Genomic DNA, 27,981 nt, shown 5'->3' on the forward strand with positions numbered 1-27,981 from the left:
TGCCAACACCTCTGACAATTGATCCAGACCTTCAACAGTTCACCCACGTCCTCCACGATTTGCTTCAGATGCCCCTATTCAAAACTGCAGCCAAAGAAGTCTGATTAGCAGGTATAAAAGCATGAAGGTATGTTGGATGTATGCACATACTCCATGTTTATAAAACATGTAAATATGTATGCATTTCCAAACCCTATCCTGGATGCTAGCTTTGCACGCTCCTAGCCCCGCTCTTCACTTACCATGTACAGAGGCTACCTTGTGTGTAAATTCACCCCTACCCGCAAGTATTGAAAATGAACCTGGACGACCACAAGCTGCAGCCGTCTTGGAATCGTCTATATCTGGGACGCTTAGAGGCAGGGACAGAGCCTGAGAAGGTAATAAAAAAATAAACCCAACCAAATACTGTGGAGTTCAATAAAACGTTGCTAGCAATGGCTTGGAAGCTGTGTGCAGGCTTTTTCTTGGGGTGCTGCAGGCGGATTATTCTTTTTCCTGTGGTTGGCATATGTTTTATTTATAATTCGTTATAGAAAGATTCATGTCTAATGGCCATCATGGGAGTACTGGGCTTCCGAGTAAACTGAAAATACAAGGACCTCTCAAAAAATCTAAACATTGCTCAGAATGAACTAATTCTCCCTTTCCTACTTTCTTCCATTGCAGTTCGGATAGGTATGGGTAGCATTCTGAGCAGAGCAGGAAGGCGTTCCCAGAAAAAATCCCAGCAGATCTGGATTTAGCCGTAGGTAACATAGGCATGCATGTGCCTTGGGTGCCAAATTCTGAAGGTGCCCAAAAGGTGGAACTCCCCTGCTGCACTCTGCTTTTCAGAGGGAGGGGAAGGCATGCATGTGTTGCCCTAAGCTCTCTGCCTAGGAGTTCCCGGTAGCCAATGTAATACTGAGCCTCTGAAAGCTGCAGGATGATGTGAAGGGCAAGAGACTGAAACCAGAGCAGGGCAGCCGCGTTCAAATCCTCTTAAGTTCGGACAAAATTCTTGCATTTGGCAAGAGTAGGAATTAAATGCACAACCCCACTCTGCCCCCATTCACTCCATGCTGGATCCCGGGGCCGACTCTGCTGCTGCCAGCACAGGAGCAGTAGCAGGGGCGGAGCGTCCGCCCTGTATCTGCAGGGAGCGGGCGGATCCCGGTTGCCGCTTCTCCCCCGAGCCGCACACAAGCGCGGAGGGAACCGGAGGGCGCTAGGACCGGCCCGGGTTGCATCTCCTCCCCTGGGATGGGGAGGGCGGGATTGTGGCTGGTAGTGCTTGGAGCTGGCGAGCGGAAGAAAGGAACATTCAGCGGAGGGACGAGGACAGGGAGGCACTGGGGGGGGGGAGCGAAGCACTAATCCGGTAGTAAAGACCGGAGGGAGAGGCGCTGATCGGGTGCAAGGACTGGAGGGAGAGGCGCTGATCGGGTGCAAGGACTGGAGGGAGAGGCGCTGATTGGGGACAAGGACCGGCGGGAGAGAGGCGCTGGTTCAAGAACAAGGAACAGAGGGAGAGGGGGCAAGGACGGAGGAGAGAGACGCTGATCTGGGAGCAGGAACCGGAGGGAGGGAGGCGCTGATTCGGGGGCAAGGACCGGAGGGAGGGAGGGAGGCCGGGAGCAAACAAGTACAGCGGGCGGCAGTGCCCGGGAGATGCCGGGTTTTGATTACAAGTTTCTGGACAAGCCCAAGCGGAGGCTCCTGTGCCCGCTCTGTAAGAAAGCCATGCGGGAGCCGGTGCAGGTGTCCACCTGCGGACATCGCTTCTGTGACACCTGCCTGCAGGAGTTCCTCAGGTAAGTGCCCGGCTCGGAGCCCGGGGCTGCTCTCTGTCAGGTCTCTCTGCAAGGGTTGAACTTTGGATCGCAGTCAGTGGATCATTCCTGCTTGTGTGGCAGGATCCGCTTCTGCTTCCGCTCTCCTGAATCCCTGCTCTCTTAATCCTTTTCCTTTCCCCGATCCTCTTCCCTCTGCTCCCTTATTCCCTTCTCCTTATTCCCTTAGCCTCTTCCCCTGCTCCCTTATTCCCTTTCCCTTCCCCCGATCCTCTTCCCCTGCTCCCTTATTCCCTTTCCCTTCCCCCGATCCTCTTCCCCTGCTCCCTTATTCCCTTTCTCTTCCCCTGCTCCCTTATTCCCTTTCCCTTCCCCCGATCCTCTTCCCCTGCTCCCTTATTCCCTTTCCCCTCCCCCTATCCTTTTCCCCTGCTCCCTTATTCCCTTCCCCATCCTCTTCCCCCGCTCCTTTATTTCCTTTCCCTTCCCCCGATCTTCTTCCTCTGCTCCTTATTCTTTCCCCTCTTCCTCCCCGCTCCCGATTCTCTGCTTCTTATTCCCTTCCTCTTCCCCTGCTCCTCTTCGCTGTGTTACTTTCTTGTTATGTTCAGTGAAGTTGCACTTCGGCCCGGCCATTGTTGCTAGGTTAGTTTGTTGGGCCCCCTCCCCCCATTAATGAACACATCCGGACTCTATTTGCTCTTCATTAACTGCCAAACGCCTGAAGGACAAAGGCTTGTGCGCCGGGGACCGGCAGGATGTGGGTGGGGGCTGGGGGAGCAGCAGCTGCTGCCGCCTCTTCGGGGCCCGATCCTCCTGGGTACAGTCAGGGGTGAGAGATCCAACCCCAGCCCATGGCTTTCTGCATCTGTTGGTAGAAAATGTTTTCTTGTGTTTTGGCTGGGGGTGGAGGGGGCTGCCAGGGAACGAGCAGCCCTGCATCTGCATGTCTGATGGTTCTTGCTAACTCTCCTCCCCTCAACACCTGTCTAAGGTTCCTTATCACAGGACAAAGTGGAATATGGAATAAATCCTGCGAATTCTGTCAGCTGCAGGCTGTATGAAGGGGAAGGGGCTGGCACTGAAATGGCCGTTGGATCTGGTCTGGATGTGACACAGTACAGTGACAGTTAGTCTGTGCTGGGTTAGGGGCTCGGTGCAGGGGGGTTCTTTCCTCCCTGTACAGTCTGCTGGCTGATCCTCCCTAGGGAGCATGTCTGGTCTTGTCAGAATGGGAAAGCTGCTTTTTCTAGTCTTTGTCCTCCTGCCGGGATTTGTTAGAAGGTATTTTATCATATTCACTCTCTCCTGTGTTTTGGTAGACAGAGCAGGGGAGTGCACAGCACGTTGCACAGTGCAAGCTGAAACCTGTAGGCTAACAAAAATTATATTTAAACTTCCCAAAGCTGTAAGGAGAGAGAGAGTTTTTTTTGTATATTCATATGGGGGTCGGTCCTTAGTACAGCGAAATAGTACAGTGAAACCATTGTGTAAAGTATGATTGAGGCTTCCAGTCCTTAAATTAGTGAAAAATCCAAATAATTCAGTTGATAAGTCATTCAGATATCCCTGAGGAGACATTAGTGGTTACAGTTTTGGAAATCTTCACCTACTTAGCAATACCTACAGTTATGATTCAAAATAAACTGGGGTGCTGCCGTACTGATGGCCATCAGAGTACCCCCTTCTCCCCATGCTTTCCAGCCATCCTGTTGGAACACGTAAAATGCAAGTGCCACATTGATAGTTGGAAAGTGGACTGAGGGAGAAGATGCTTAGAAATAAGACGTCCAAGAACTTAAACATATTGGGACAATAAAAAAAGAGATGTATGAAAAAAAAAATCTCTGCCCCCCCCCCCAAATCCAGGCACCGAGCACATTCTTAAATTTGTAGAGTTGGGGCACTGGGTGTGATGTGGAAAAGTCACTTCCTACAGCCACTGTTGAACAAGGATCCTCCTTGCCTTTCTGCTGCTGTCACATCTGAGGTGTTTGACGTCTTCCTTCCCTGATCTGAGAGATCAGAACTGAGGCCCTCAGCAGCTCTCTGCATCTTTTCTCTATTCACTTTTGTCTTCTGGCGCAGCATCTGTTACATTCGTTTCTGCAATTCAATTCCAATCTTTCAGTTTAGCCACTTGTGACTCTCCTGGGACCCTCTGTCACTTACCCAGAGGCTCGAGGGACATGAGTGACTTTTCTGGGCCCCTGTATCACTCACCCGGAGGCTCGGAGGGACATGGGTGACTCTCGTTGGAGGTTACAGCCCTGCTGCTGGCTATGTGCTAGTTTTCTGCACTGATTGGAAACAGTATTATTCAGAGCTCTGTTCCTGAGGCGCCTCTCTCCCTCCCCAACCCCCAATGCTTCCAGGCTAACAGTGCAACCTCTAGCATACTTCAATGGACTCTGAAGGTCAAATCCATGCATTTTACCCTCTAAAAGCTGCTCACTCAGCAAATTCCCTGACCAGCCAAGCAGAAGTAACTGTGTGAGCATTGCTAGGGCCTGCAGTGAGAATGCAGTACCCCAACTATGAACTATGGACCCTTAAAGCAGTTTCCAAACTTTATTCTTTAACAGTCCTCTGTATTATCCTCTGTGTTAACACAGAAACAAATAGATTTGCAATCTGCCTAGGGATTTTAGGCAATGCAACTAGTTTAATGCGATCAGCTGTCCATTGTAGGGCTATTACTCCATGCAAGATAAAAATGTTGTATGTCTGTTGGGCATCAGCTAATGGCAAAACAACTTCAGAACAATGTGTGATGAGATTGTAAAGCTCTATTCAAACTGGAATGAGCAGCATTCAGACTCCGAGAGCTTCCTTCTTAGCTGATGATCGGCTCTGCCTGTCTCAGGTCTTGCTTTCATCGAGGACTTGCATACTATCTGGCCTAGTTGCTTGGCCAGTATGCTCCTGAGACTTCTAAGATCTTGGCAGTGGGCTTTAGCGGTTCTGTCGTATCCTGAAATAAAATTATCGGTAGCTAAGCAGAGTGCATTCCCAGGCTTTGCCCCTATTCTCTGAAATGATTCCTTGGGAGGTTCCATTGTAGCTCATTTGGAAGAAAGTCAAGAGCTGGCTCCTTGAATATGTGTGTGAATTAGGATGAAGGCTGAAGGAGTCAGTAGAAAGAGCTTTTTTTGATGCTTGGGGAGTTTAGGGTTGGACGTTTGGAAGGGTATTGGGAGTGGGGAGCTCTAAATGGTAGGGGGTAGGAATTATAAAGCTTGGGTTGTGTATGCTTAATCCTCAGCTCTCTCTGGTGGAGAGGTGATGAGGTTTGGATTATAGAGCTAAATTGTTTTACAGATGTTTATTGTGTTGGGTGGAGGTGAATATGAATTGTAATTCTCAGTACTTGAGTTACATGTGGATATATGTTATTTGGAAATGTTTAACGCTATTTATGTTCTTATTGTAAACTGCTGTGGAAGGTAGGGCTTTGCTGAGAAAGCAGATGGTTACATGTAATAAAATAAATCTCATTCCCATGGATCCTTTCTGCCTATCTCAGGCTTTTCCCTCAAATCCTTATTTTTGAGGATCCTTTCCGCCTATCCCGGGCTTTGCCTTTGTATCTTTGTACCTGAGGATCCTCTCCGCCAATCTCAGGCTTTACCCTCGTATTCTTGTACCTGAGCATCTTCTCTGCCTATCCCAGGCTTTGCCCTCGTATCCTTGTACCTGCGGATCCTCTCCGCCTATCCCAGGCTTTGCCCTCGTGTCTTTGTACCTGCTGATCCTCTCTGCCTATCTCAGGCTTTGCCCTCGTTATCTTGTACCTGCAAATCTTCTCTGTTTATCCCTGGCTTTATCCTTATATTCTTGTGCCTTAGGATCCTCTCTGCCTATCTCAGGCTTTGCCCTCGTATCTTTGAACCTGAGGATCCTCTCTGCCTATCTCAGGCTTTGCCCTCGTATCCTTGAACCTGAGGATCCTTTCTGCCCATCTCAGGCTTTGCCCTCTTATCCTTGAACCTGTGGATCTTCTCTGTTTATCTCTTTCTGCCTATCTCAGGCTTTGCCCTCGTATCCTTGAACCTGTGGATCTTCTCTGTTTATCCCTGGCTTTATCCTTGTATTCTTGTGCCTTAGGATCCTCTCTGCCTATCTCAGGCTTTGCCCTCGTATCCTTGTACCTGCGGATCCTCTCTGCCTATCCCAGGCTTTGCCCTCGTATCCTTGAACCTGAGGATCCTCTCTGCCTATCTCAGGCTTTGCCCTCGTTATCTCGTACCTGCGGATCTTCTCTGTTTATCTCTGGCTTTATCCTTGTATTCTTGTGCCTTAAGATCCTCTCTGCTTAACCCTGACTCCACTGGAGGCATTGCTCTTTATTTTGCAGTTCTGCAGCTGGACCCCCCCCCCTCCCCCGAGGCACCCCTTATTCTCGGCATAAACCCCTATCCTCTGTTTCCTTTCACTCAGCCAATTTTTAACCCTGGGTACCTTCTTGCTTACATAACAGATTTGTGCAGGATGCTGTTTAATTTTAAACACAGGCTTCCCGGCGGAAGCTTTTACTACGTTTCAGTTTTCACTTATGCCAAATAAAATCGAGTATTATGAAGATTATTTCAAATTGTTTCGCATTGTAAAAATATTGAAAAAGTCGTGTTCTTTGTTCCCTTGGGTGATGACATTTGACCATATCTTATCTTATCCCTCTTCTCCCCTTTGAAATGCACCGCAGTCAGGAACATTTAGGCAAGAGAGGGGAAAGCCTGCTTTCCTAGCGTGTAGCAGATGGACTCAGGACCAATGGGTATAGTGTACTCCTGATAGCAGTTGGAGATGGATCAGATTTCATTCTGACGTCAGCCCTAGTACATATACCCTGCAGGAAGTGCAGCTCTTCAGTATTTTCCGTCTCCATAGCAGTTAGGGATTCTATGCATGCTAGCATAGCGTTAGAGTAAATTTTACCAAAGAAATCTTACCTCTACAGATGAGCCCCGCTCTCCTGCGGTGAAACCCGTTGGGTCCCTCCCCCAGTCGAGATTCCCGAGGTGATTTCCGCGATCCCTCGGAGGTGAGCCTCGGCCCAGCGGCTGACCCTCGGCGGGACCTAGCCCCCGACATCGGGTAAGGCTGAGAAGCAGTGGGTGCAACCTCGAGCGCGGTGGTGAAGGTATTCTCCCTCTCCCCCCCTCCGACTATTAACATTGAAGACAGTCTTCCTGCTGGCAGTCTGTTCAGCTCGTCGTATATCCGAGCTACAAGCACTGTACTGCCGGGAGCCGTTCCTCAGACTCACCTCGGGAACCATCCAGTTACACACAGTTCCATCGTTCCTCAACCAAACCATCTCGCTACTATCACCAGATGAGCATAAGAATTCGGAAGAGGCTCGAAGTCTACGACATCTCAATGTCGGCAGGCTCCTAGTCTGATACCTGGAAAGGTCGGAATCCGTACAAAAGATGGACCATCTATTCGTCCTTCACAGCGGGAAGAAGCAGGGGGAAGCGGCTTCGCGAGCAACCATAGCCCACTGGATCAAAGAAGTCATCAAGGCGGCCTACGTGGAAGCAGGCAAGCCACCGCCTTTACAAGTCAAGGCCCATTCTACTAGAGCCCAGGCAGTGTTCCTGGGCGGAAACCAAGATGCTGTCACCCGCCGAGATCTGCAGGGCATCGACATGATTCTCCATCCACATCTTCTCCAGGTTTTACCGCCTGGATGTTCAGGCTCGGGAGGACACAGCATTTGCAAGGGCAGTACTAAGTGGGTCACGGGCAGCCTCCCACCCAGTTCGGGAGTAGCTTTTATACATCCCATTGGTCTTGAATCCATCTGCTACACGCTAGGAAATGGAGAAATTACTTACCTGATAATTTCGTTTTCCTTAATGTAGACAGATGGACTCAGCATCCCACCCACGGCTGCTGTTACTCATAGAATTCTCGGGGGACATCCCCGGGAGCGAGAGATTCAAGGGTAAGCCATGCTTTCCTTCATCTAGGACACCCATCTTACCGGGTGTCGACGTTTCTCGGTTGAGGGCACTGGCGGTCTCCAGCTATAGCCAATTCAACCAGTTCAAATTAATCAAGTTATAAAGTTAATCAAGTTATTCAAGTTATAAAGTTAATCAAGTTATTCAAATTAGTCACACATATATCCGCAATGCTTTTCAAGGAGAATACTGAAGACCTGCACTTCCTGCAGGGGTATATGTACTAGGGCTGATGTCAGATTGAAATCTGATCCATCTCCAACTGCTATCAGGAGTACACTATACCCATTGGTCCTGAGTCCATCTGTCTACACTAAGGAACATGAGATTATCAGGTAAGTAATTTCTCCAATTTTGCCTGAAAATGTAGAAATTGGGCATAAGAAGCAAACCTATTCCAGAAGTAGGAATGTACTAGAACAAGACACATGGAAAGATGATTGGGGTAAGGCTCTAGAACAGGAGAGCATGGAATGAGGATTGGGGCTGGGGCTCTAAAACAGGAGAGCATGGAATGAGGATTGGGGCTGGGGCTCTAGAACAAGAGAGCATGGAATGAGGATTGGGGCTGGGGCTCTAGAACAAGAGAGCATGGAAAGGGCTGGGGCTCTAGAACAAGAGAGCATGGAATGAGGATTGGGGGCTGGGGCTCTAGAACAAGAGAGCATGGAATGAGGATTGGGGCTGGGGCTCTAGAACAAGAGAGCATGGAATGAGGATTGGGGGCTGGGGCTCTAGAACAAGAGAGCATGGAAAGGATTGGGGCTGGGGCTCTAGAACAAGAGAGCATGGAATGAGGATTGGGGCTGGGGCTCTAGAACAAGAGAGCATGGAATGAGGATTGGGGCTGGGGCTCTAGAACAAGAGAGCATGGAATGAGGATTGGGGCTGGGGCTCTAGAACAAGAGAGCATGGAATGAGGATTGGGGCTGGGGCTCTAGAACAAGAGAGCATGGAATGAGGATTGGGGGTGGGGCTCTAGAACAAGAGAGCATGGAATGAGGATTGGGGCTGGGGCTCTAGAACAAGAGAGCATGGAATGAGGATTGGGGCTGGGGCTCTAGAACAAGAGAGCATGGAAAGGATTGGGGCTGGGGCTCTAGAACAAGAGAGCATGGAATGAGGATTGGGGTAGGGGCTCTAGGACAAGAGAGCATGGAATGAGGATTGGGGCTGGGGCTCTAGAACAAGAGAGCATGGAATGAGGATTGGGGCTGGGGCTCTAGGACAAGAGAGCATGGAATGAGGATTGGGGCTGGGGCTCTAGAACAAGAGAGCATGGAATGAGGATTGGGGCTGGGGCTCTAGAACAAGAGAGCATGGAATGAGGATTGGGGCTGGGGCTCTAGAACAAGAGAGCATGGAATGAGGATTGGGGCTGGGGCTCTAGAACAAGAGAGCATGGAATGAGGATTGGGGCTGGGGCTCTAGAACAAGAGAGCATGGAATGAGGATTGGGGTGGGGCTCTAGAACAAGAGAGCATGGAATGAGGATTGGGGCTGGGGCTCTAGAACAAAAGACATGCAATGCGGACTGAGGTTGAGGTGGGGTAGAGTCAGGAGTAACCCATGACATTGTTTCTTCATAGAAAGGATGGGTTACAAGATATGGACTCCAGTGGATGTGGTGGAGAATTTTAAAACATAAAGCATGAGATGAATGCAGAGATAAGAGGAGAACCAGAGATGTCTGTGGTGTTGTGTCAGTGATGGCATTGGATAATGGTCCGTATCTGCCCTCATATTCTCTGAGGGTGGTAGGAAGAAGGCTAAAATGTAGCAGTATTAGAAGCAACCCATCCTGCACTCCCGCTAGCCCAGGATAAAAGAAAGAGAGGTAAAGGAAGCAGCTTGTATTTATTTTAAAGCATTTAGGAAGGTAAGGGTGCTTGGGGGTAACCTGCACGGAGTGGCAGTTGCTACCCTCAACAGAAACATGGGGGTAACCTGCACGGAGCAGCAGGTACAACCCTTAAACATGGGGGTAACCAGCATGGAACAGGAGTTACTACCTTTAACATAAGGCATGGGGGTAAACTGCACAGTGCGGCAGTCACTACCCTTAACAGAAACATGGGAGTAACCTGCACGGAGCAGCAGTTACTACCTTTAACATAAGGCATGGGAGTAACCTGCACGGACAGCAGTTACTACTATTAACAGAAACATGGGGGTAACCTGCATGGAGCAGCAGGTACAACCCTTAAACATGGGAGTATCCAGCATGGAACAGGAGTTACTACCTTTAACATAAGGCATGGGGGTAAACTGCACAGTGCGGCAGTCACTACCCTTAACAGAAACATGGGAGTAACCTGCACGGAGCAGCAGTTACTACCCTTAGCAGTAACATGGGGGTAACCTGCATAGAGCAGCAGTTACTACCCTTAATAAAAGACATGGGGATTACCTGCATGGAGCGGCAGTTAATATCGTTAATAGAAGGCATGTGGATAACCTGCACGGAGCAGCAGCTACTATCCCTAAGAAAATGCATGGGTTAACCTGCATGGAGCCACATTTACTATCTTTTAACAGAAGGCATGGGGGTAATCTGCATGGAGCGGAAGTTATTACCCTTAACAGAAACATGGGGGTAAGCTGCACGGAGCGGCAGTTCCTACCCTTAATAGAAGGCATGGGGATAACCTGCAAGGATGGCAGTTACTTTCCTTAACAAAATGCATGGAGGTAACCTGCCCGGTGCATCAGTTACTACCTTTAGCAGAAGGCATATGGATAATCTGCATGGAGCGGCAGTTACTACCCTTAATAGAAGGCATGGATATAACCTGTATGGAGCGACAGTTGCTACCTTTAACCAACATGGGGCTATCTCTCACAGAGCAGCAGTTACTACTCTTAAATATGGGAGTAACCTGCACGGAGCGGGAGTTATTACCATAAGAAACTTGCTGGGTATACTTGATGGATCTTTTTTTTTTTTTTTGCTGTTATTATATATTTCCTGCCTTTTCTTCAGACCATGGGGTAGCCTGTCTACAAGTCCCCAGAAACCAACCAGGCTGGAATTTGCAAAGGAGTGGAGAATAAAAGTGAGAATATCCTATTGCCTCAGTATTGAGCCGTGGTGCGGCCACACCTTGAGCATTGTGTGCCGTCTGGTTACCTCATCTCTAGAAAGACAGAGCGGAGGGGAAGGGCGGTGAAAATGATAAAGAGAGAGGTTAAGCAGGTTAGGGCTCTTCAGCTTGGAGAAGGGCAGAAAAGGGGATGTGAGAGGTTTATAAAATCATGAGTGGGATGCAACAGATAAATAAGGAAGAGTTGCACAAGTTCCTGGAGGAAAAGTCTATTAATAATTAGTAGCCAAGTGGACTTGGGGAAAGGCACTGCTTGACCCTGGGAGCGAGGATCAAGGAATTGGATTTCCTCTGGGATGTGCTGGTTCCTTCTGATGACCCGGATTGGTCATTGTTGGACAAGATGCAGAGCTCTGTGGACCTTTGTTCTGACCCAGCATTGCACTTCATATGGCAGGCTGCTGGTGACCTCCTGTGCCAGCAAGGCTCCAGGAAACCAGATGTGCAGTCGCCTCTCTAGTTTGTTAGCCAATTAGATGTGTACAAAGTTTGGTGTCTGGGTAGTGGGGGATACCTGCACGGCTGATTTGGGCTTTCCAGAACCCTGGAGTAACCCTGGTTAAAAGCAGTGAGCGTGGGAGGCCGGATGCTTGCAGAACATTTTGGTGGCTGCTGTGTGGCTTATTGCTGGATTCAGCAAGAAGAGATGGAAGGAGGCCTGTGTGTGCCTTGTAAGGTTAAAAGTTTGGCTGTTTCTGCAGGTTATTTTTGGTGATTTTGGTATTTGATGTGTTTTCTATGGCTTGGGTTTGTTGGGATTGTGAGTGTGTTTCTTTGTGCTTGTTTGCAAGTCGTGGCAGGGCCTGAAAGGGCTCACCCGTGGGCATGATGGAAGCCGGCTGGGACAGCGAAGGGAAAAAGGGGTAAAGGAAACCGGGCTTGGGTTGCATGTGTGAATTTTATTTGTGCATCTACTCTTACAGTGGAAGAATCTCAGCTGGGGGCAGACTGGATGGGGCCCCCTCGTGCAGGCACCCACCTTCTCCTGCTTCCAGCTCAGGCTGTCTGAAGCTCTTGTGATGTCACAGGTCGGGGGAAGCTTCCTCTCCTCTCCTCAGTACTTGTAAAGGTGGAGGCAGTGCTGGTCTTTCTTGCAGAGTGGAATGCCTGGTATCTGCTTGTGAGAATAGGATGAAACCGTCTGCATGTCTCGGGTTACAGGTTTCAGAGTGAGAGGAGAGCGAGGGGTAACTGGGCCTGGCGAACCCGAGGCTAAGCCCAAGCTGGGCCGCCCTCGCCTGCTCTCTCTCTCTCTCTCCACAAGCTGGGATCCATATTTGCCTGGTGCCTGTATCTGGAGATTGGGGAGGAGGGGCAATGAAAAGCCCTCTCTATCTGCTGCACTGGGCAGGGTGACCTTAAGATAACAGCTTGAGGGAGGGAAGGGCAAGTGATTGGCCCAGGCTTGCTTGTTCTTTCCAGAGTGCTGTCCAGGTAGCCAGTGATGCAGGTACAGGGAGCAGAGGGAGCTGCGGAGGATTCCTCTGGAATGGAGCGAGCTCTCTCCCCACCCACCCCGGGGACAGGCCGGTCACGTGACCCCATTCAGCCTGGCAGCTTTTTCACTCTCCCTGGTAAATCGGCAGCCAGAAGAGCTTTAACTCTTCCATGACCAGAGCTGAAAGTGAGAGAGGCTTAGCAGCGCTCTCGCTGGCTGCCGGCCCACCTGCACCAGCCTTTGAGCTGAGAAAATATTGTTTCTCTGAGCTGAGAGCGGATCGGGATTCTGGGCAGGTCGTTGGAGACGGCCCGAGCTAGCCCCGGGTTTGTCCCAGTGCAGCTACGGACTTGTTCTGCATTTTTGGTTTTCATTGAATTAGAGGGCTAGTGATGAGGGCTGGCTCAGCCTGCTCCCAGTTCGGTCACCTCTTTCGGAAGCTGGGACGCACAGAGAGATGAGCGGGTTAATAGGCTGCAGCCCAGAAGCATTAGCCAGGGAGAGGGAGGGCTGCAGGTGCAGGCGAGAGATGGAAATCTTACCCAGCTTCTGCTCCGCAGTTCCTTCTCTACTTCTGTTTTTACTTCTACTTTCCAGAAAGGTCCCTGGGGGGAGCAGAGGGGCCCTTCCCTTTGCTGTGTTGCTTTGTACAGACTAATAGCTTTTTGTCCTTGACCGACCCCTCGGTGTACATTTGTAGCAATACTGGGAAACATAGAGGGGGGCAGTTTTCCCTGCCCTCCCCCCCCCCCCCCCCCATTGTAAGAGTATAGCGAGGGCAGATGAGGACCCCAAGTACTTACATTCCTGGTGCATTGCCACAGATTCCAGCTGATCTCTGGCCTTCCCCTCTCTTTCTTCATAACCCCTTCCCCAGCCTTTCTGTAATGAAATACTCCTGAGTCTATCCCCCAGACCCCCATGTCATGAGGTCTTGTTCTGGACATTCTTTCCTCTGAAAAAAGGTTTTCTTCTTGTGCATTGTTTATACCTTTTGAGGTATCTGAATGCCCCTACCATATCTTCTCCTCTGGAGCTTACATCTTTAGGTCCTTAAGCCTCATCTCATAGGGCTTTTGGGGGTGAGCCTGCTCCGTTTTGACAGCCTCTGGCCTCCAGGACTTCAGATGAGGTCTCACCTGCCGGTTCTGCAGCGCGGCGTCCCTCTGACCCCGGCTACCACCTTCAGACACGATCATCCTGAGGTTTCTCTCCTGGTTAGTGCACATCCTATCCTGTTCCCTTGGATTTTTCACTGCACTTTTTTGCAATGAATCTTAACTGCTAAATACTCAGCAACTCCTTGAGCTTTCTTGGACCAATTTTCATTCTGCTTACTTCATCTGGGTGTCATTTGCAAACTTTCCCTTTTAAATCCTCCACAGTATCATTCTCAAAGATATTGAACAGATCTGGCCCCTCTTGAGCTACTGAAAGAAATTGATCAGACTTTTTTGACACAGTTTCCTTACTATTATTTGTCACTTCTATAGTGGTATTCAACATATGCAGCGTGTGCAAAAACACACAAGAGACCTCCCAGCTCAGAAGAGCTTACAGTTTAATCAAGACAAACATACAGGGCAAAAGAGACTTATTAAGAAAAAGACTTTAAGCTGGATAATCAGAGGTTAAGATTTAAAAGCAGCCTTATAAAGATGAGTTTTCAGATGGGATTTGAATAATGCAGAGAGGGAGCGTGGTGCTCAGGAAGTCTATTCCAGGCACACGGCGGGCGCAGCCAGGTGGAGAGCACGGAGTTGGGAGTGGGCAGTGGAGGAGAAGAGCCCAGATACTAGTGACTTGTCTGATGAGTGGAGTGGATGAGGGGAGGAGGGTGTAGAGAGGAGAGGTAGTGAGGGGCTGCAGAGTGAAGGCTCTCGTAGGTGAGTAAGATGCAGGAGTGGATAGGGACCCAATGCAGTGACTTCAGAAGAAGGGTTATGTGCATGTAGAGACTTTGGCGGAACATAAGTCGTGCAGCTGAGTTTAGGGCAGATTGCAGTGGAGAGAGATGGCTCGCTGGGAGACCTGTGAGGAGCAGGTTGTAATATCTAAGTGTGAGGAGATGAGAGAGTGGATAAGGGTTCTGGTAGTGTGTTCAGAAAGGAAGGGATGGATTTTGGTGATGTTATACAGAGAGAAATGGCACAGTTTAGCAGTGTTTTGGATATGTGTACAGAAGGAAGGAGGAGTCGAAAATGACCCTAAGGTTATGGGCTAAAGGGACTGGGAGGATGACAGAATTATCCACAAACATAGAGGGGGGGGGGGGGAAGAGAAGAAATGGATTTGGGTGAACAAATAAGGAGTTTGGTTTGGGCCATGTTGAGTTTAAGGTGATGGGACCTCGACACAGCTGAGATTTGGGACTGGATTCCTGATGAAATTTTTGGTGTTGAGCGGTAAATCTGGGAATCATCAGTATAAAGATGGTACTGAAAGCCATGAGAGGAAATCAGAACACCAAGGGCTCAAGTATAGAGAGAGACGAGACCAGAGGTCCCGAGACAGAGCCTGGAGACAGAGGAGGACCCAAGTCTAGAGGACACATGAATTTGGCAATGGGAGAGATAAGAAGAGATCCAAGAGAGGACAGTCCCAAAATCCATGGAGACAGCTGCAACATCCAGATTTGCCTCTACTATTGGGACTTAAAGATCTAGAATCATATTCCTTAATCCACCAGCATTTGTGGCCTTTCAGCTATTTCTCCTTCCCTTATCTTTACAGGTATGCCCCTGAGACACACACCTTTTATGGTTTTTATCACTTTTTTTGATTGAATCAGCTTTTGTCTGTCAGTGAATGATCTGAGCTGTTGTGAGAGGATCCTGGTCATCTCTCTGGTACAATCTGGGCATCATCGTGGACAGTACTTTACAATCCTCGGCTTGGTGTGCAGTGGCAGTCTAAAAAGGAAATGGTGTTCGGAATTATTAGGAAAACGGAGAATAAAACGGAGAATGTCACAATACTTCTGTATTGCTCCAAGGTGAGACTGCGCCTGAAGTACTGCATGCAAGTTCTGGTCACCGCATCTCAAAAAAGATATAGGGGAACTGGAAAAGGTTCAGAGAAGGAAGACTAAAATAATAAAGGGGATGGAATGTCCCCTTCACACCCAAGGAGGAAAGGCTAAAGAGGTTAGGACTGTCAGCTTGGAGGAGAGATGACTGAAGAGGATATGATAGAGGTCTATAAAATAATTGGTGGAGTAAAGGAGTTAACATGAATCAGTTATTTACTCTTTCAAAAAATACAAAAAAATAGGGGGCACTCCATGAAGTTAACAAGTAGCACATTTAAAACCAGAAAATTATTTTTCATGCAAACTCTGGAATTCATTTCTAGAGGATGTGGTTAAGGCAGCTGTCATAACTGGGTTTAAAAAAAAGTTTTTGAGAAGTTCCTGGAGGAGAAATCCATAAATTTCTGTTAATCAAATTGACTTAAGGAGCGGTCTTTGCTTATCGCTGGGCATTAGCAGCATGGGATTTATCCTACTTTTCACCTGCACCTGCGGGCTCACTTCCACCTGCCTCTCCCCAGTGCTAACCATTTCTATCCAGTGGATAGAAATGGGGAGGGGGAGTGAGCCTCCTCTTGCACTTTCAGTCCAGGGGCTTTCCTCTGTCTGTGTCATGGATACCTTTTACCGCTAATGCCGTGAATGTTGTATTATATGGGGGACACGTCTCTGACTGGGGGCGCAGGCTCCCCCCTCCGTAGTATGCAAGTGCAGAGGGGGATAGCAGTCCCCTCCTCCTGTCTGGTTTGCACAGGGGCGGTGTACGGCGGGAAGGTCTTGAGTGCCTTGTGCTGAATTCTTGTTTTGAGATACAAATCCCGGCAGTTTGGGTGCCTGTCGCTTTTCCCCCTCCCACCAGAGCCCAGGCCTGTGACCCACATGTGGATTTGTATTTATGACTGTTGTTTTGTTTTCGCTTTGTTTTGACATATAATCAAGAAATGCGGTTTATATGTTTTTTAAAGGTTTGCTTCAGGCAGCGTGGGCCGGACTTGCCACCATCTGCCCTCTGCTCCAGTAGGACTAACCCCTATGGGGCTGCAATGCCCTTAATCCGCCTGGCTGCCCACCTTCGCCCCATGCAGAGGGAGGGAAGAAGGTGACTGTTGTCAGTGTGCCTTAAAGCTTTAGTGCCCACCCGGTGACTCACCTTCAGACAAGCAGGGCCTAGCAACGCAGCTCCGCCGACCTTTGTCCTTCAGACAGAATGCTCACATACCTCGCCTGGCACAATCCGGGCTCCGTGCCAGAGAGAGGCCAGATCAGCACCTGCCCCTCCGCCTCCATCCCTTCACTGGGCATGCCCCCCACCCCTAGCCCCTATCCCTGTGTTGAGTGACCCCCCCCAGCTAGGGGATGTGAGGTCTCCTTCCCCCGGAGGTCTGAAGCCTGGGAAGGGGATGGGAGCGTGATGCAGTGAGGGGGACTCGTGCATGGGGATCGGCCCTTTTGGTGCAGGGATTAGGCCATGGAGGGTGTTCGGGGGGGGGGGGGGAGGGCTTAAATATTGGGAATGCTCTGGGGAGGAGGCGGGTCTGGGATGCGGGAACTGCTCTGTTGAGGGGTATATGGAGAGGGAAGGAGGGATAGTTCAGGCACTGGAATCTGTCTGGGGGGTGTGTAGGGGGCCAGTGGGTATAGGGAGGTGAAGAGTGGGGCAGCTGAAGGGGCTTCAAGCAAGCATTGTTGAATGTGTCTGGGGAAGGGAGAGGGTCCATGGGCTCTGGTTCCAGCTGAATTTCACCAGGGGGTTGACACTGTTTGTGCTAGGATAGAGGAGTTGTTTGCTTTAAAGGGTTAGTAACTGCTCTGCATTGTTTTTCAGAGCAAACAGGTAAGCTGTGTGCTTGGTCTTTGTGTTTACTCTCTCAGGGGGTTGGGAGATAAATTTACTCGGTGAGAGGAGATCCTTGATATCCAGCCCAGGCGAGGGTTCAGTAACCACCCATTCAAAGCCACACAGACACACACTCACTTGGTCTCTGGGCGGGACCTCACCGGGGAAGGGGGAAGAAGCAGGAGGAGCTGGGGAAAAGGGGGTTGGGGGTTGGTATTTGCATCCATGGAGTGGTGCCCGGATCCCCAGGCCAAAGCTCCTCTATGAGCTAAGGACAGTCCCTTCTTGGCTGAGACTGAGAACCTGTATGACCCTGCCTTCCGCCAGCCCCATGGAGATTCATGGAAGGGGGGGAGAGGGGGCGCGTCCATACTGTGTGAGGCATGTGTGGAACAGGGGTCCATGCTGGGGGTTTGACACACAGGGGGAGGGGTTTCCATGCTGTGTGTATCGCATGTGGTTAGGGATAGGAGTGGGGGGGGGGGGAGGAGGGTCCATGCCAGGGGTGACACACGTGGCGAGAGGTGGGACAAGAGGAGGGCAGTCCGTGCTGGGGGAGGGGTGTGACATGCGCTGAGAAACTGGGGAAGCTGAGCTGAACAAGGCTATGAGGTGGTCACCTGAGAAAATGCAGCCTGTAGCCGCAGGGTCGGATGACGCATGCTGACGGGGTCTTTCTCGGGTTTTTGTGGCTGGGAATGGGGCAGGATGGAGTAGCTCTGTGGACCGTTCCTGCGTGGCCACCAGGAAGTGGTGCAGTAAGAACATCCTGTCGCTCATCTCTCTTTAAAACCTAAACGTTTTATGTCCTAGGGGAGAGGAGGCGGGGCTAGGAGAGAGACCTTCCGAGATCTGAAAGGTAGAAAGAATGCACAAAACACATTCTTCCGGGGAAAGGAAGCAGTCACAGTGTGAGGCTAGAGGGGTAACATCAGGAAATATTTCTTCCCAGAAAAGCTCCCAGGGGAGGTGGTAGAGACGCAAACAGTAAGTCTGAGATGAGCTCTTTAGATCTCTGGTTCTGAAGAGAGAGCCAGAGATTGACTGGGAGTATACAGGACAGAGGATGGGCCTTTCGGTCCTTGTCTGCTATCATAATCTCAGTTTCTGCATAAAACACATCTCTCTGAGACGGAACACCAGCTCCAGCTGCAGCCAGAGGGCTGAAAGGGAGCAATTATGTGGACATTGCTTGGAGCCCTCTTTGAGGTATTGCAAAACCTGTGACATTGCATGGCAGCAGATAAGAGCGCCTCCTGCTGGTGAGGAACTCATGTGTCTTTCTCTCTTGCAGTGAAGGCGTGTTTAAGTGCCCTGAGGATCAGCTCCCACTCGACTATGCAAAGGTGAGAGGGTTTCTCAGAGTGGAGATGGGGCTTGTGAGTTGTTGCATGGTTGTGTGCGTGGGAGTGACTGAGGGCTGATTAGGGCTTGCATGTAACAGACAGGGATCTCAGAGACACACAGGATTACAAGTTTATTTTCCAGCTTTCTTTGCTTCTATGGCTTTATACATTGGTTTTTTTCAGTAAGCTGCTGCCGATCCTGGCTTCTGTTCCTGAATCTGGGCCCTGTGGCTGGATGAGGGACTCAAGCAGACTGCTGTCTATGGCAGCCCAAGAAAGCACTTCTGACAATTTATATATAGTGAAAAAAGAAAAAAAGCAGTCATTTGTGTCTGGTATTGTTGCCAGATGCAGAGAGGAAGTCTTTGAAGGCTCTCCGAGTCACAATCAGAGGAAATGACACATCCAGCACTTAGTCCTCAGCATTCACTGCACAGGTAACTTACAGTGAGCGCGGACGTTCGGTTCAAGCAGGACAGTATCTCAGCACTCGCTGCACATGTGACTGATAGGAAGTGCGGACATTTGTGTCAGACAGGATAGCATCTCAGGACTCGCTGCACAGGTGACTGATTAGTATGTGCGGACGTTTGTGTCGTCTCGGGACTCGCTGCACAGGTGACTGATAATAAGCTTGGACGTTCGTGTTAGGCAGGACAGTGTCTCAGCACGCGCTGCACAGGTAACTGATAGTAAGCGCGGACATTTGTGTCGGGCGGGATAGTGTCTCAGGACTCACTGCACAAGTGACTGATAGTAAGTGCGGACATTCGTGTCAGGCAGGACAGTATCTTGGGACTCACTGCACATTCGTGTCAGGCAGGATAGCGTCTCGGGACTCGCTGCACAGGTGACTGATAATAAGCTTGGACATTCGTGTTAGGCAGGACAGTGTCTCAGCACATGCTACACAGGTAACTGATAGTAAGCGCGGACATTTGTGTCGGGCGGGATAGTGTCTCAGGACTCACTGCACAAGTGACTGATAGTAAGTGCGGACGTTTGTGTCAGGCAGGACTTTATCTCGGGACTCACTGCACATTCGTGTCAGGCAGGACAGTGTTTCAGGACTCACTGCACAAGTGACTGATTGTAAGTGTGGACGTTTGTGTCAGGCAGGACAGTGTCTCGGGACTCGCTGCAAAGGTGACTGATAATAAGCATGGACGTTCGTGTCAGGCAGGTCAGCATCTCTGTGCATCCAGGGCCTCATATTCGGACTCTTTCCTCTAAGGCAGCAGTGCAGCAGTAAAAGTGTCCAAGACTCAAAATTGACACCAAACCCAATCTTAAGAGCAACCTCCTCCTTTCTCTTTTTGTATGTCTCTGTCCTTGTCATGCAGTCAAGTCCCCTCTTTCCTCCCTGCACTTGAGTGGTTTTGCAGGTGGGAGGGAATGATTTTTGCAAGTAAATAGCAGGCTCATCTGAAACTTTGCCAAAGCAGCTTTGAGTGACTTGTAAATGCCTCCCCTTCAGACCGGAAGCAAAATGCCCTAGGTACCCCCCCATACAATACTTCCTTTTCTTTCACCAGATTTACCCTGACCCAGAGTTAGAGTCTCAGGTGCTGAGTCTGAACATGCGCTGCATCCACAGTGAGGAAGGCTGTCGCTGGAGCGGGCAAGTGAAACAGCTTCAGGTAAGCACAGCCCGCAAACGAACGAATATATGCACATGCACAAAATAACGAAAACATGCAGACACACAGTGAGGAGGGGGCTGTCACAGGAGAGCAGGCAAGTGAGACCGCTTCAGGTAAGCACAGTATATGCAAACAAATGCATGCACGAAATAACGAAAACACATGCACGCACACATAATGAGGAGAGCAGGCAGGTGAAACAGCTTCAGTTAAGCACAACCCACACTCGCGTCCATACACAGACAAGACAGACTGAGGAGAGCTGCTTCTCAGATGGGTGAGTGATGCAGCTGAGTGAGCACAGATGCAGACAAATTGGTTGCACATACACGCACAGAGAGATGTGCAGCCCCTCTAACCCCACTGCCTTCTAACCCCCAGGTTCACCTCAATACTTGCGGCTTCAATGTGGTCCCCTGCCCCAATCGTTGCAGTGTGAAGCTTAGCCGACGAGACCTCCCTGAACACCTGCAGCATGACTGCCCCAAACGCCGGGTTAAATGTGACTTCTGTGGGAGTGATTTCAGTGGGGAGGCCTATGAGGTAAGAGGGCACTAACAGGGTGGACGGGAGTATGTTAGGGTCCCAAAATTCTGTTTCAGATCTCTTGCTGTCATTTTCAAAGTCTCAGTACATACAGAGGATTTAATTAAATTAAAATATGGAGAAAAGAAAGTTTGGGAGGTTGCCTGAAAAATTTTTTGGCGACTAGTTGCAGTTTGGGGCATTTTTATATGTGTGTTTTTTATTGCTTTAAGTTTTGATGAGTTTTTGTATTGTCTGAAATGTTTTTGCTTGTATTTATTTTTATTGGAAATTATGATTGTTTGTTTTTTATTGTACTCCTGCTTGGAGTACAATAAAATTTTATCAAGTTTTAATAAATGAAATGAAAACTATCTCAGGTGGACTGGATCCACGAGTTCAAAACTTGCTCCAGAGGACCTGAATGCAAAGGTCAGAGCCGGCATCCCACATTCAGGGTTCCCACCACAGGCCTCCTCCCCCCTGCTCCCTCCCATGCAGTGTCCCCTCCAGAACGATTTCCATCCCATTTCCAATGCATGCCTTCTCTCTTTGCCGGTTAGAATCACCAGGGGATCTGCCCTCAGGAGAGCGTCTACTGCGAGAATAAGTGTGGAGCTCGCATGATGCGGCGGCTGCTGTCACCACATTCCCTGACCGAGTGTCCCAAGCGAACGCAGCCCTGCAGCTACTGCGGGAAGGAGTTTGTGTATGACACTATCCAGGTGAGAGGTGCTTTCCCAGTCTGCCCTTCCCTGCTGTGCGGTTTGGCAGGGCTGCTTTCCAGGCACTCACCTGGCTGTGAATGTTCCTTGCAGAATCATCAGTATCAGTGCCCACGTTACCCTGTTGCCTGCCCTAACCAGTGTGGAAGTGCCAGCGTGGCGAGGGAAGAGCTCACGGGACATCTGAAAGAGAGCTGCAGCACAGCCATGCTCCTGTGCCCCTTCAAGGAAGCTGGTTGCAAACACAGGGTGAGTTCTGCCATTGCTCTCTGACCCACTGCCGCAGTTGGGGTGGGGGCGGTTTAGGACTGCTGATTTTATTTGCATTAGAAAGTAAATGATGCGTATCAGCAGAAGCTACAGTGAGACCGGGAAAAGAAGAGGTAATGTTAATATTGAAAGCAGTAACGGTCTAATGAGACCTAAGCAGGAAGCCACCCTGCTCTGTCTTCAGTTTGAAGAGAGCCAGCCCCTGTCGGAAAGTTGTTTCCTCACTGCCCAGACCTGTGTCACATTCTTTACCTGTTTTAAAATAAGAGCAGCAAATAAAGCTAAATTGTAAGCGATGATCCTCAGTAGCCTCAGGGCTTCGCCGTGCAGAGCCCCTCCAGTGAAGTCCCACCTTGCACCGTCTGACAGAGAAGGATAAGAAAGCAGCTGATCTCTAGCTGTTGTCACGGCTGGGCCAATGGGTACTTCCCGCTTTGTGCCTGTGCCTCACCTCCCTTCCTAGCTGTAATGCTGAGACTGAAGGAGCACTAGAAGCTATTATCTATATGGTGTGGCTGGTGAGCCTCAGTGCATTCTGGGATTTGTTGGCTGGTTTTTCTAGCAGAGCATCACTACAAGTCCCAGGATGCACGTGGATATGGCTGCCTGCTAGCAGTGACTGGTGCAAGTATCGGATGATGCTTTCAGGCTAAATTTTAACGGCTGTTTTTATTCTTCCTCAGTGTCCCAAAATCGGGATGAGCAGACACTTGGATGAGAGTGTAAAGCTGCACCTGAGCATGATGTGTGCACTGGTGAGTCGCCAGCGGCAGGAGATCTTGGAGCTGCACCGAGCGGTCGAGGAGTTGTCTGTCAGCAGCGACGGGGTCCTCATCTGGAAGATTTCTGACTATGCCCGCAAGATACAAGAAGCCAAGGCCCGGAGCAACCATGAGTTCTTCAGTCCTGCTTTCTACACGCACAAGTACGGCTACAAGCTGCAGGTGTCTGTGTTTCTGAATGGCAATGGTAGCGGCGAAGGGAGCCACCTCTCTGTCTACATCCGTGTCCTGCCTGGCGAGTTTGATAACCTGCTGGAGTGGCCCTTCTCCTACCATGTCACTTTCTCCCTGCTGGATCAGAGCGACCCGTCGCTATCCAAGCCTCAGCACATCACAGAGACCTTCAGCCCTGACCCCAACTGGAAGAACTTCCAGAAACCAGGCAGCTCCCGCAACTCCCTGGATGAGAGCAGCCTGGGCTTTGGCTACCCCAAGTTCATCTCCCATGAGGATATCAAGAGGAGGAATTATGTGAGGGACAACACCGTCTTCCTGAAGGCTTCCGTGGAGATCCCACAGAAGATCATTGCCTAAGATGTTTCTGTTTTGTCAGTGAGAGTCGTGCACTCTCTTTTTTTTTTTTTTTTTTTTCCTTGCTCTTTTGGACCCTGAATATCTCCTGGGGAGGGGACTCGAAGCAGGATCACTTATTGCATCTTCCTGGTTCTGTTCTAATGGAGCCTCTGTGAAGCTTCAGCCTGAGCCCAGAGAGTCAGGCTGGGTCTCTCCCAGAGGTGCCCGGGAATCTCATAGATCTTCTTCCATGGCTCATGCAGTAACAGCTGGAAGCAGAGGGCAGTGGGATGATATCGTGTGGCCGGCCACGCACAAGGACTAGCACAACAGGAGAAAGAAGCCATGGGAGAACCTTAACCCAGCCACAGCAGTGTTGGCCAGGCCCAAGAGATTTCAGAACATTTCACACCTCTTTGGAGCCCTTTAAGAAATGGGGGAGGCAGACTGGTGACTTCTGGGAGCACTGGTCCAGGTTGTCCAACAGAGGGAGCAGAGCTACCAGTGCCTGAACAAATGAGTCAGAAGAGCTTCCTCCTTCCCCAGGGTCTCCGAGCTTCGGCCGTACTGCTGAGCTCAAGCTGGAGCTGAACAATGTTGGCTTTTGGACTCGCTCCAACATTGGTTGTGGTTGGCATCCAGCTATTAATGGCTGACTGGTTCCGTCTAATTGATAGAACGATAATTCCGTAACAGTAAAGGATATGAAGGATGTTAGAATAAAGGAGCCATACTGCTACTGACAGAAATGTGAACATGTGGTAAAGGACCCTAGAACGCACACCTCAGGGCTGGCTACATACATGCCAGAACAAAGACAGACTTTGTGTAGCTGACAAGAATCGCAGAAACTTAGGTGCTAAAATCAAACAAGTGCTCTTTCTATGGGAATGGGATGCAGATGGTTGGACGCAGCCAGGGGGAGGGAGAGAGACGGGATGTCTGACCTGGCGATGCAAACTGCGGCTTCCAGAAGGCAGCGGGAGGCACTGGAATGGGTGGTGGCTGGCAGCTCCTGCATGGAGCTGCTTCTTACTGCAGCCACGTAAGCTAGATCGCGGCTATCCCCTAGCCCAGGCCAGGTGCACGGGCTGCGTGCTCCTCTGATCCCAAGGACCCTAAGCTTTTTCTGGGTGCAGTCTTCCCTTTTTAGGGTAGGAATTTTATAGTGGTGCTAAAAACCCAGCAAAGACTTTTTTTTTTTTTTTTTTTTTAAAGCAAATGTCATAAAAAAAAAAAAAAGAAGCTAAGTTTAAGTGAGTGATGTAGGCAGAGGGTAAGAGGGAGTGAGGACACAGAAGGAAAGGCAGAGGGGGGGGGGGGGTTTAGGGGAAAGGGAGGAGAAGATCAAGGCGAGGTGATAGTCTAAGAGGATACAAAAAGTTATGGAGCGGGTACTTGGCAGTGTCCAGAGAAGATCCGTGACTGTTGAGGAGTGTTCGGTCTCTGAGCTGCCAGTGAGGGGAGGCGGGGACAGCAGTCCAGGGACCCTTCCCTCAGCCCCCAAGGATGAGGGATGCGGCAGTTACAAAGCAATCATCTTTTGGGCGTCATCGCAGGCTTGTTCTTGAGAGCTCACAGCTGATTGGTCCCATATGCGGGTCACTCGTGCAGCCACATGAGCTGATACTGGACTTCAGGATCCGGCAGCTCAGGAAAGGGCATTCATCTGTCTCCCAGGGTCCACACCTGTATGGGGACACAGCCATACCTTGAAAAGGGTGTCTGCTATTTTTCTAGTAAAAAGTTTCCACTTGATGGCATTTATGCATCTAAATGCAATACAGCAGGCCTCCTGCTCACCTGCACTACACTTTAAGACTGCACGGACTACTTTCTACTTTTCATAAATCAAACTTCTCTCTTCAATTTTCCATGTAAAGTTATTTATTATTGGATGAAATAATGTACAACTGGATAGTTGGGATTAAATCAGATGACTTGTCTTTTCACTTTTATAAAATAAATAAAACATTCCCTGTATTTATTAAATCAATCCAGTCCTGCTGTCTCTGTGGGTTTGAATCACTGCCTGCACAGCTGCCCCTTCCCTCCATTCCCAGATGGGAGATTTAAGAACAGTCCTGGTGCATTCTGGTATTTGCAGTGCTGAGTTCAAATTGTAGTGGCAGGGACTGCAAATTCCACAAGGCACTGGTTAAAAAAAATCAACGAGACCTGAAGCCTCCTTGGCTGGGCAGCTCTCTGGGTCGGCCAGTCCCCTTGTTACTCGGCATGCTTCACCTTTCCTCCCAACTTCCGCCTATCCACAGTACTAGGCGGATTACACAGGTACCTACATACAAGTAAACAACTATGCAAACACAGTTAAAACAATTAAAACAGCAATTAAAACAAACAAGCAAGCATAATAAAATAAATGCAGTACTTCAGTCTGCTGAGTTCTACCAAAAATAACAGGAGCTCGTTCCCATGTATAAACCATCAAAGATTGCCACAGGCTAAAATTTCACAGGCCCTGAAAAGCCTGTGTGAAAAGAGAAGTTTTCAACGCTTTCCTAAAAGCCAGTCAAGATGGTTTCAGATTTGATTCCAAGCAGCGATTCATTCCAGCACAACCTGAGCCCGCTCTCGAGCTTCCCCCGTGGCTTGGGCAGGTGAGAGCTGCGCCTTTGCTTTGCCCCGACGTGCGCTTCCTGTTTAGTAAACACGTTCTCACGTTGGATGTACCTATCCCTCTGTGTACCGTGCAAACAGCTCAGACGCACGAGTGAAGGTCGGAGGTCAGCGACCCTGCGGCTGCAGCACGAGCCCAGAGTGCAGAAGTCGTACAGCCGTCTGGGTTCTGGGGGAAAATGGAATTTTTTTTTGCAGAATCATTCAAATGTGTTGTTCTGGAATTCTGGAAGAGCACTGAGACCACCATGCAGACCCATCTGATAATGGAATCCACGGAGGGAGGGACAATCCGCCTCTGTCATCTTGGAATAATTCCTCCCTTGCTCCAGTAAAAGGTTTCATTTGGTGTAGGATCCAGCAGTGAAGGCCATCAAGCGGTTGAAGCGTGCATTCAGCTTGCTTGCACACCTGGATTTCTGACCTGTACAGGTATAGCCCAGGGCACCGCAGGTGTGGCTAGGTTCAGAGTAACACCTGGAATGGTTTAAACTGCTATCCCACATCTCTAGCTTTACGGGCGCCAGTCAGACGTTGCCAGGTAAAAACAAGTATCAGAAATGCAACTATACAAGGAGGGTCAGGGACAAGACTTTTATAAGGGGAACAGGACCTGGACTGTAAATGATTTTTCTTGTGCAACTTCCTCTGTTCTTGGATTTTCAGAAAGCGTTTGCAAAGTGCCCCATGAGAAGCTCCTGAGAAACTCAGAAAGTCATGGGATGGGAGGCAATGTCCTGCTGTGCATGTTTAAAAGACAGGAAACAGAGAGTAGCATTAAATGGTCAGCTTTCTCAGTGGCGTGCCTGTACTGGCACCAGTGCTTTTTAATATATTTACTAGGGATTGTATCCCTGCTTGCTTCACTCACCAACCCTGCCGGTGGGCTCTCTGCTCTAGATTCGTGCCCAGGTGAGAAAAACAAGCTGAGTAGGGCAAGTGACTTTAATGAAAGGAGGAGCAGGGAGAGAGCCGTAGAATTCTCCGCCTCTGACTGAGTGTGCATGGATGTAAAGGGAACCCCCCAAAAAAGAGAGACTGGTAATTACATGGCAGCGTCAGAAAGCAGGTTTTAGGAGTCCATCAGCTGGATGTGAGATTTATCGGTGTCTTGTACTCACTCTGATGGGGGTTGGTGTGGAGGGTGTAGGCACTTCCCCCCTTGCAGTCTTCACGTTCTCCCCCTGGCCCTCTCCCCACCTGTCTGGGAATGGGGTGTGTGTTGTGGTAGCAGGAGGTGAGTGGAGTTGGAGTGTGGAGCTGTGGGGGGCCGGGATGTGTTTGGGAGGTGCACTTTCCCCTTCCACCCATTCCGACTGTTTCCCTCTGCTCCCCCTACCTTCTCACATGCCCCTGCTCCTCTCCACCACTGCTCCCCCTCCTCCAGCCCCCTCTGTTCTTACTTTCCTTCAGCCCTTTGCCCTCCCTCTCACTCAGCCCTCCCCTCTTATTCTCCCACTGCTCCTCCTCTCTCAGCCCTCCTCTCCTCATTGTCCCTCTACGCCCCTCCCCTCCCCTCCCCTCCCCTCACTCTTCCACTGCTCCCCTTTTTCCTCCCCTACTGCTCCCCCTCTCCTCGCATCCTCTCCCCTCCTCTCATCCAGCTGCTCGCCCCCTCACTCTCCTACTGCTCCCCACCCCTCCCTCCACCAGTCCTCTTCTCCTTACTCTCCCACTACCCCCCCTTCACTCTCCTTCCCCTCCACCTCAGGCTCTGGCATCATCTTTGTGCAGCTGGTGGGGCCTGGGCACTCCCTCCAGCCCTTCTGCTGCCTGCTTCGCTTTCACAGATGGGGCCCAGGAAACCCCAGCAGCTTTTCTGTTGCCTCTGCCACTGCTGCACTGGCTGGCCTAGCAGTACAAATGTCAGTGCTCCTCCCGTACTGCCTCTATAGCCTCCCCTTCTGCTCCGGCTGGTGTCATTGCGTCCCGCAGAGCCCCCAGTATTCTTTTATTTAAAATAACTTCTATCCCGCTTCCTCCAAAGTTGGGGGCGGGTTACAGTTGAACATTCATAATAAGAGGCATTAAAACAATGAACAAATAACATAAAAATACAAGGAAACATTTTTATAATATATAGAGAGAAATGATCTGAAAAAAGGGTGATCAAATTTGCAGATGATACAAAATTGTTCAGCGTAGTTAAATCACAAGCTGATTGTGACAAATTACAGGAGGATCTTGTGAGACTGGAAGATTGGGCATCCAAATGGCAAATGAAATTTCATGTGGACAAGTGCAAGGTGATGCATATAGGGAAAAATAACCCTTGCTGTAGTTTCATGATGCTAGGTTTTATGTTAGGAGTTACAAACCAGGAAAGAGATCTAGGCATCATAGTGGATAATACATTGAAATCGCCAGCTCAGTGTGCTGCGGC

General features: G+C 49.8%; 1 protein-coding gene across 3 annotated transcripts; it reads left to right on the forward strand.

Moving 5' to 3' along the window:
• TRAF4 (TNF receptor associated factor 4) lies at window positions 1–24,944 on the forward strand. 3 transcript variants are annotated; one of them, XM_029612369.1, is made up of 7 exons: window positions 1–111; window positions 18,452–18,503; window positions 20,039–20,143; window positions 20,528–20,689; window positions 21,235–21,396; window positions 21,490–21,645; window positions 22,350–24,944. In XM_029612369.1, the coding sequence occupies exons 3-7, from the start codon at window positions 20,084–20,086 to the stop codon at window positions 22,980–22,982; spliced, it is 1,173 nt and encodes a 390-aa protein (XP_029468229.1). In that variant the 5' UTR covers window positions 1–111; window positions 18,452–18,503; window positions 20,039–20,083; the 3' UTR covers window positions 22,983–24,944. The 3 variants fall into 3 exon arrangements, with proteins under 3 accessions (XP_029468229.1, XP_029468227.1, XP_029468228.1); XM_029612367.1 differs by lacking the exon at window positions 1–111 and adding an exon at window positions 1,654–1,796; XM_029612368.1 differs by lacking the exon at window positions 1–111 and adding an exon at window positions 17,684–18,366.
• Window positions 24,945–27,981: the final 3,037 nt, after the last annotated feature.

This window comes from Rhinatrema bivittatum, chromosome 8, assembly GCF_901001135.1.
Source record: "Rhinatrema bivittatum chromosome 8, aRhiBiv1.1, whole genome shotgun sequence".
In the NCBI taxonomy this organism is placed as follows: Eukaryota; Metazoa; Chordata; class Amphibia; order Gymnophiona; family Rhinatrematidae; genus Rhinatrema; species Rhinatrema bivittatum.

What these genes read in the sequence shown, in the direction of transcription:
- TRAF4 (XM_029612367.1), top strand. Translation starts at nt 1,654, where the DNA reads ATGCCGGGTTTTGATTACAAGTTTCTGGACAAGCCCAAGCGGAGGCTC. An exon ending in GGCAAGTGAAACAGCTTCAG is followed by an intron (nt 20,144 to 20,527) that starts GTAAGCACAGCC and finishes TCTAACCCCCAG; the next exon opens with GTTCACCTCAATACTTGCGG. An exon ending in TCAGTGGGGAGGCCTATGAG is followed by an intron (nt 20,690 to 21,234) that starts GTAAGAGGGCAC and finishes TTTGCCGGTTAG; the next exon opens with AATCACCAGGGGATCTGCCC.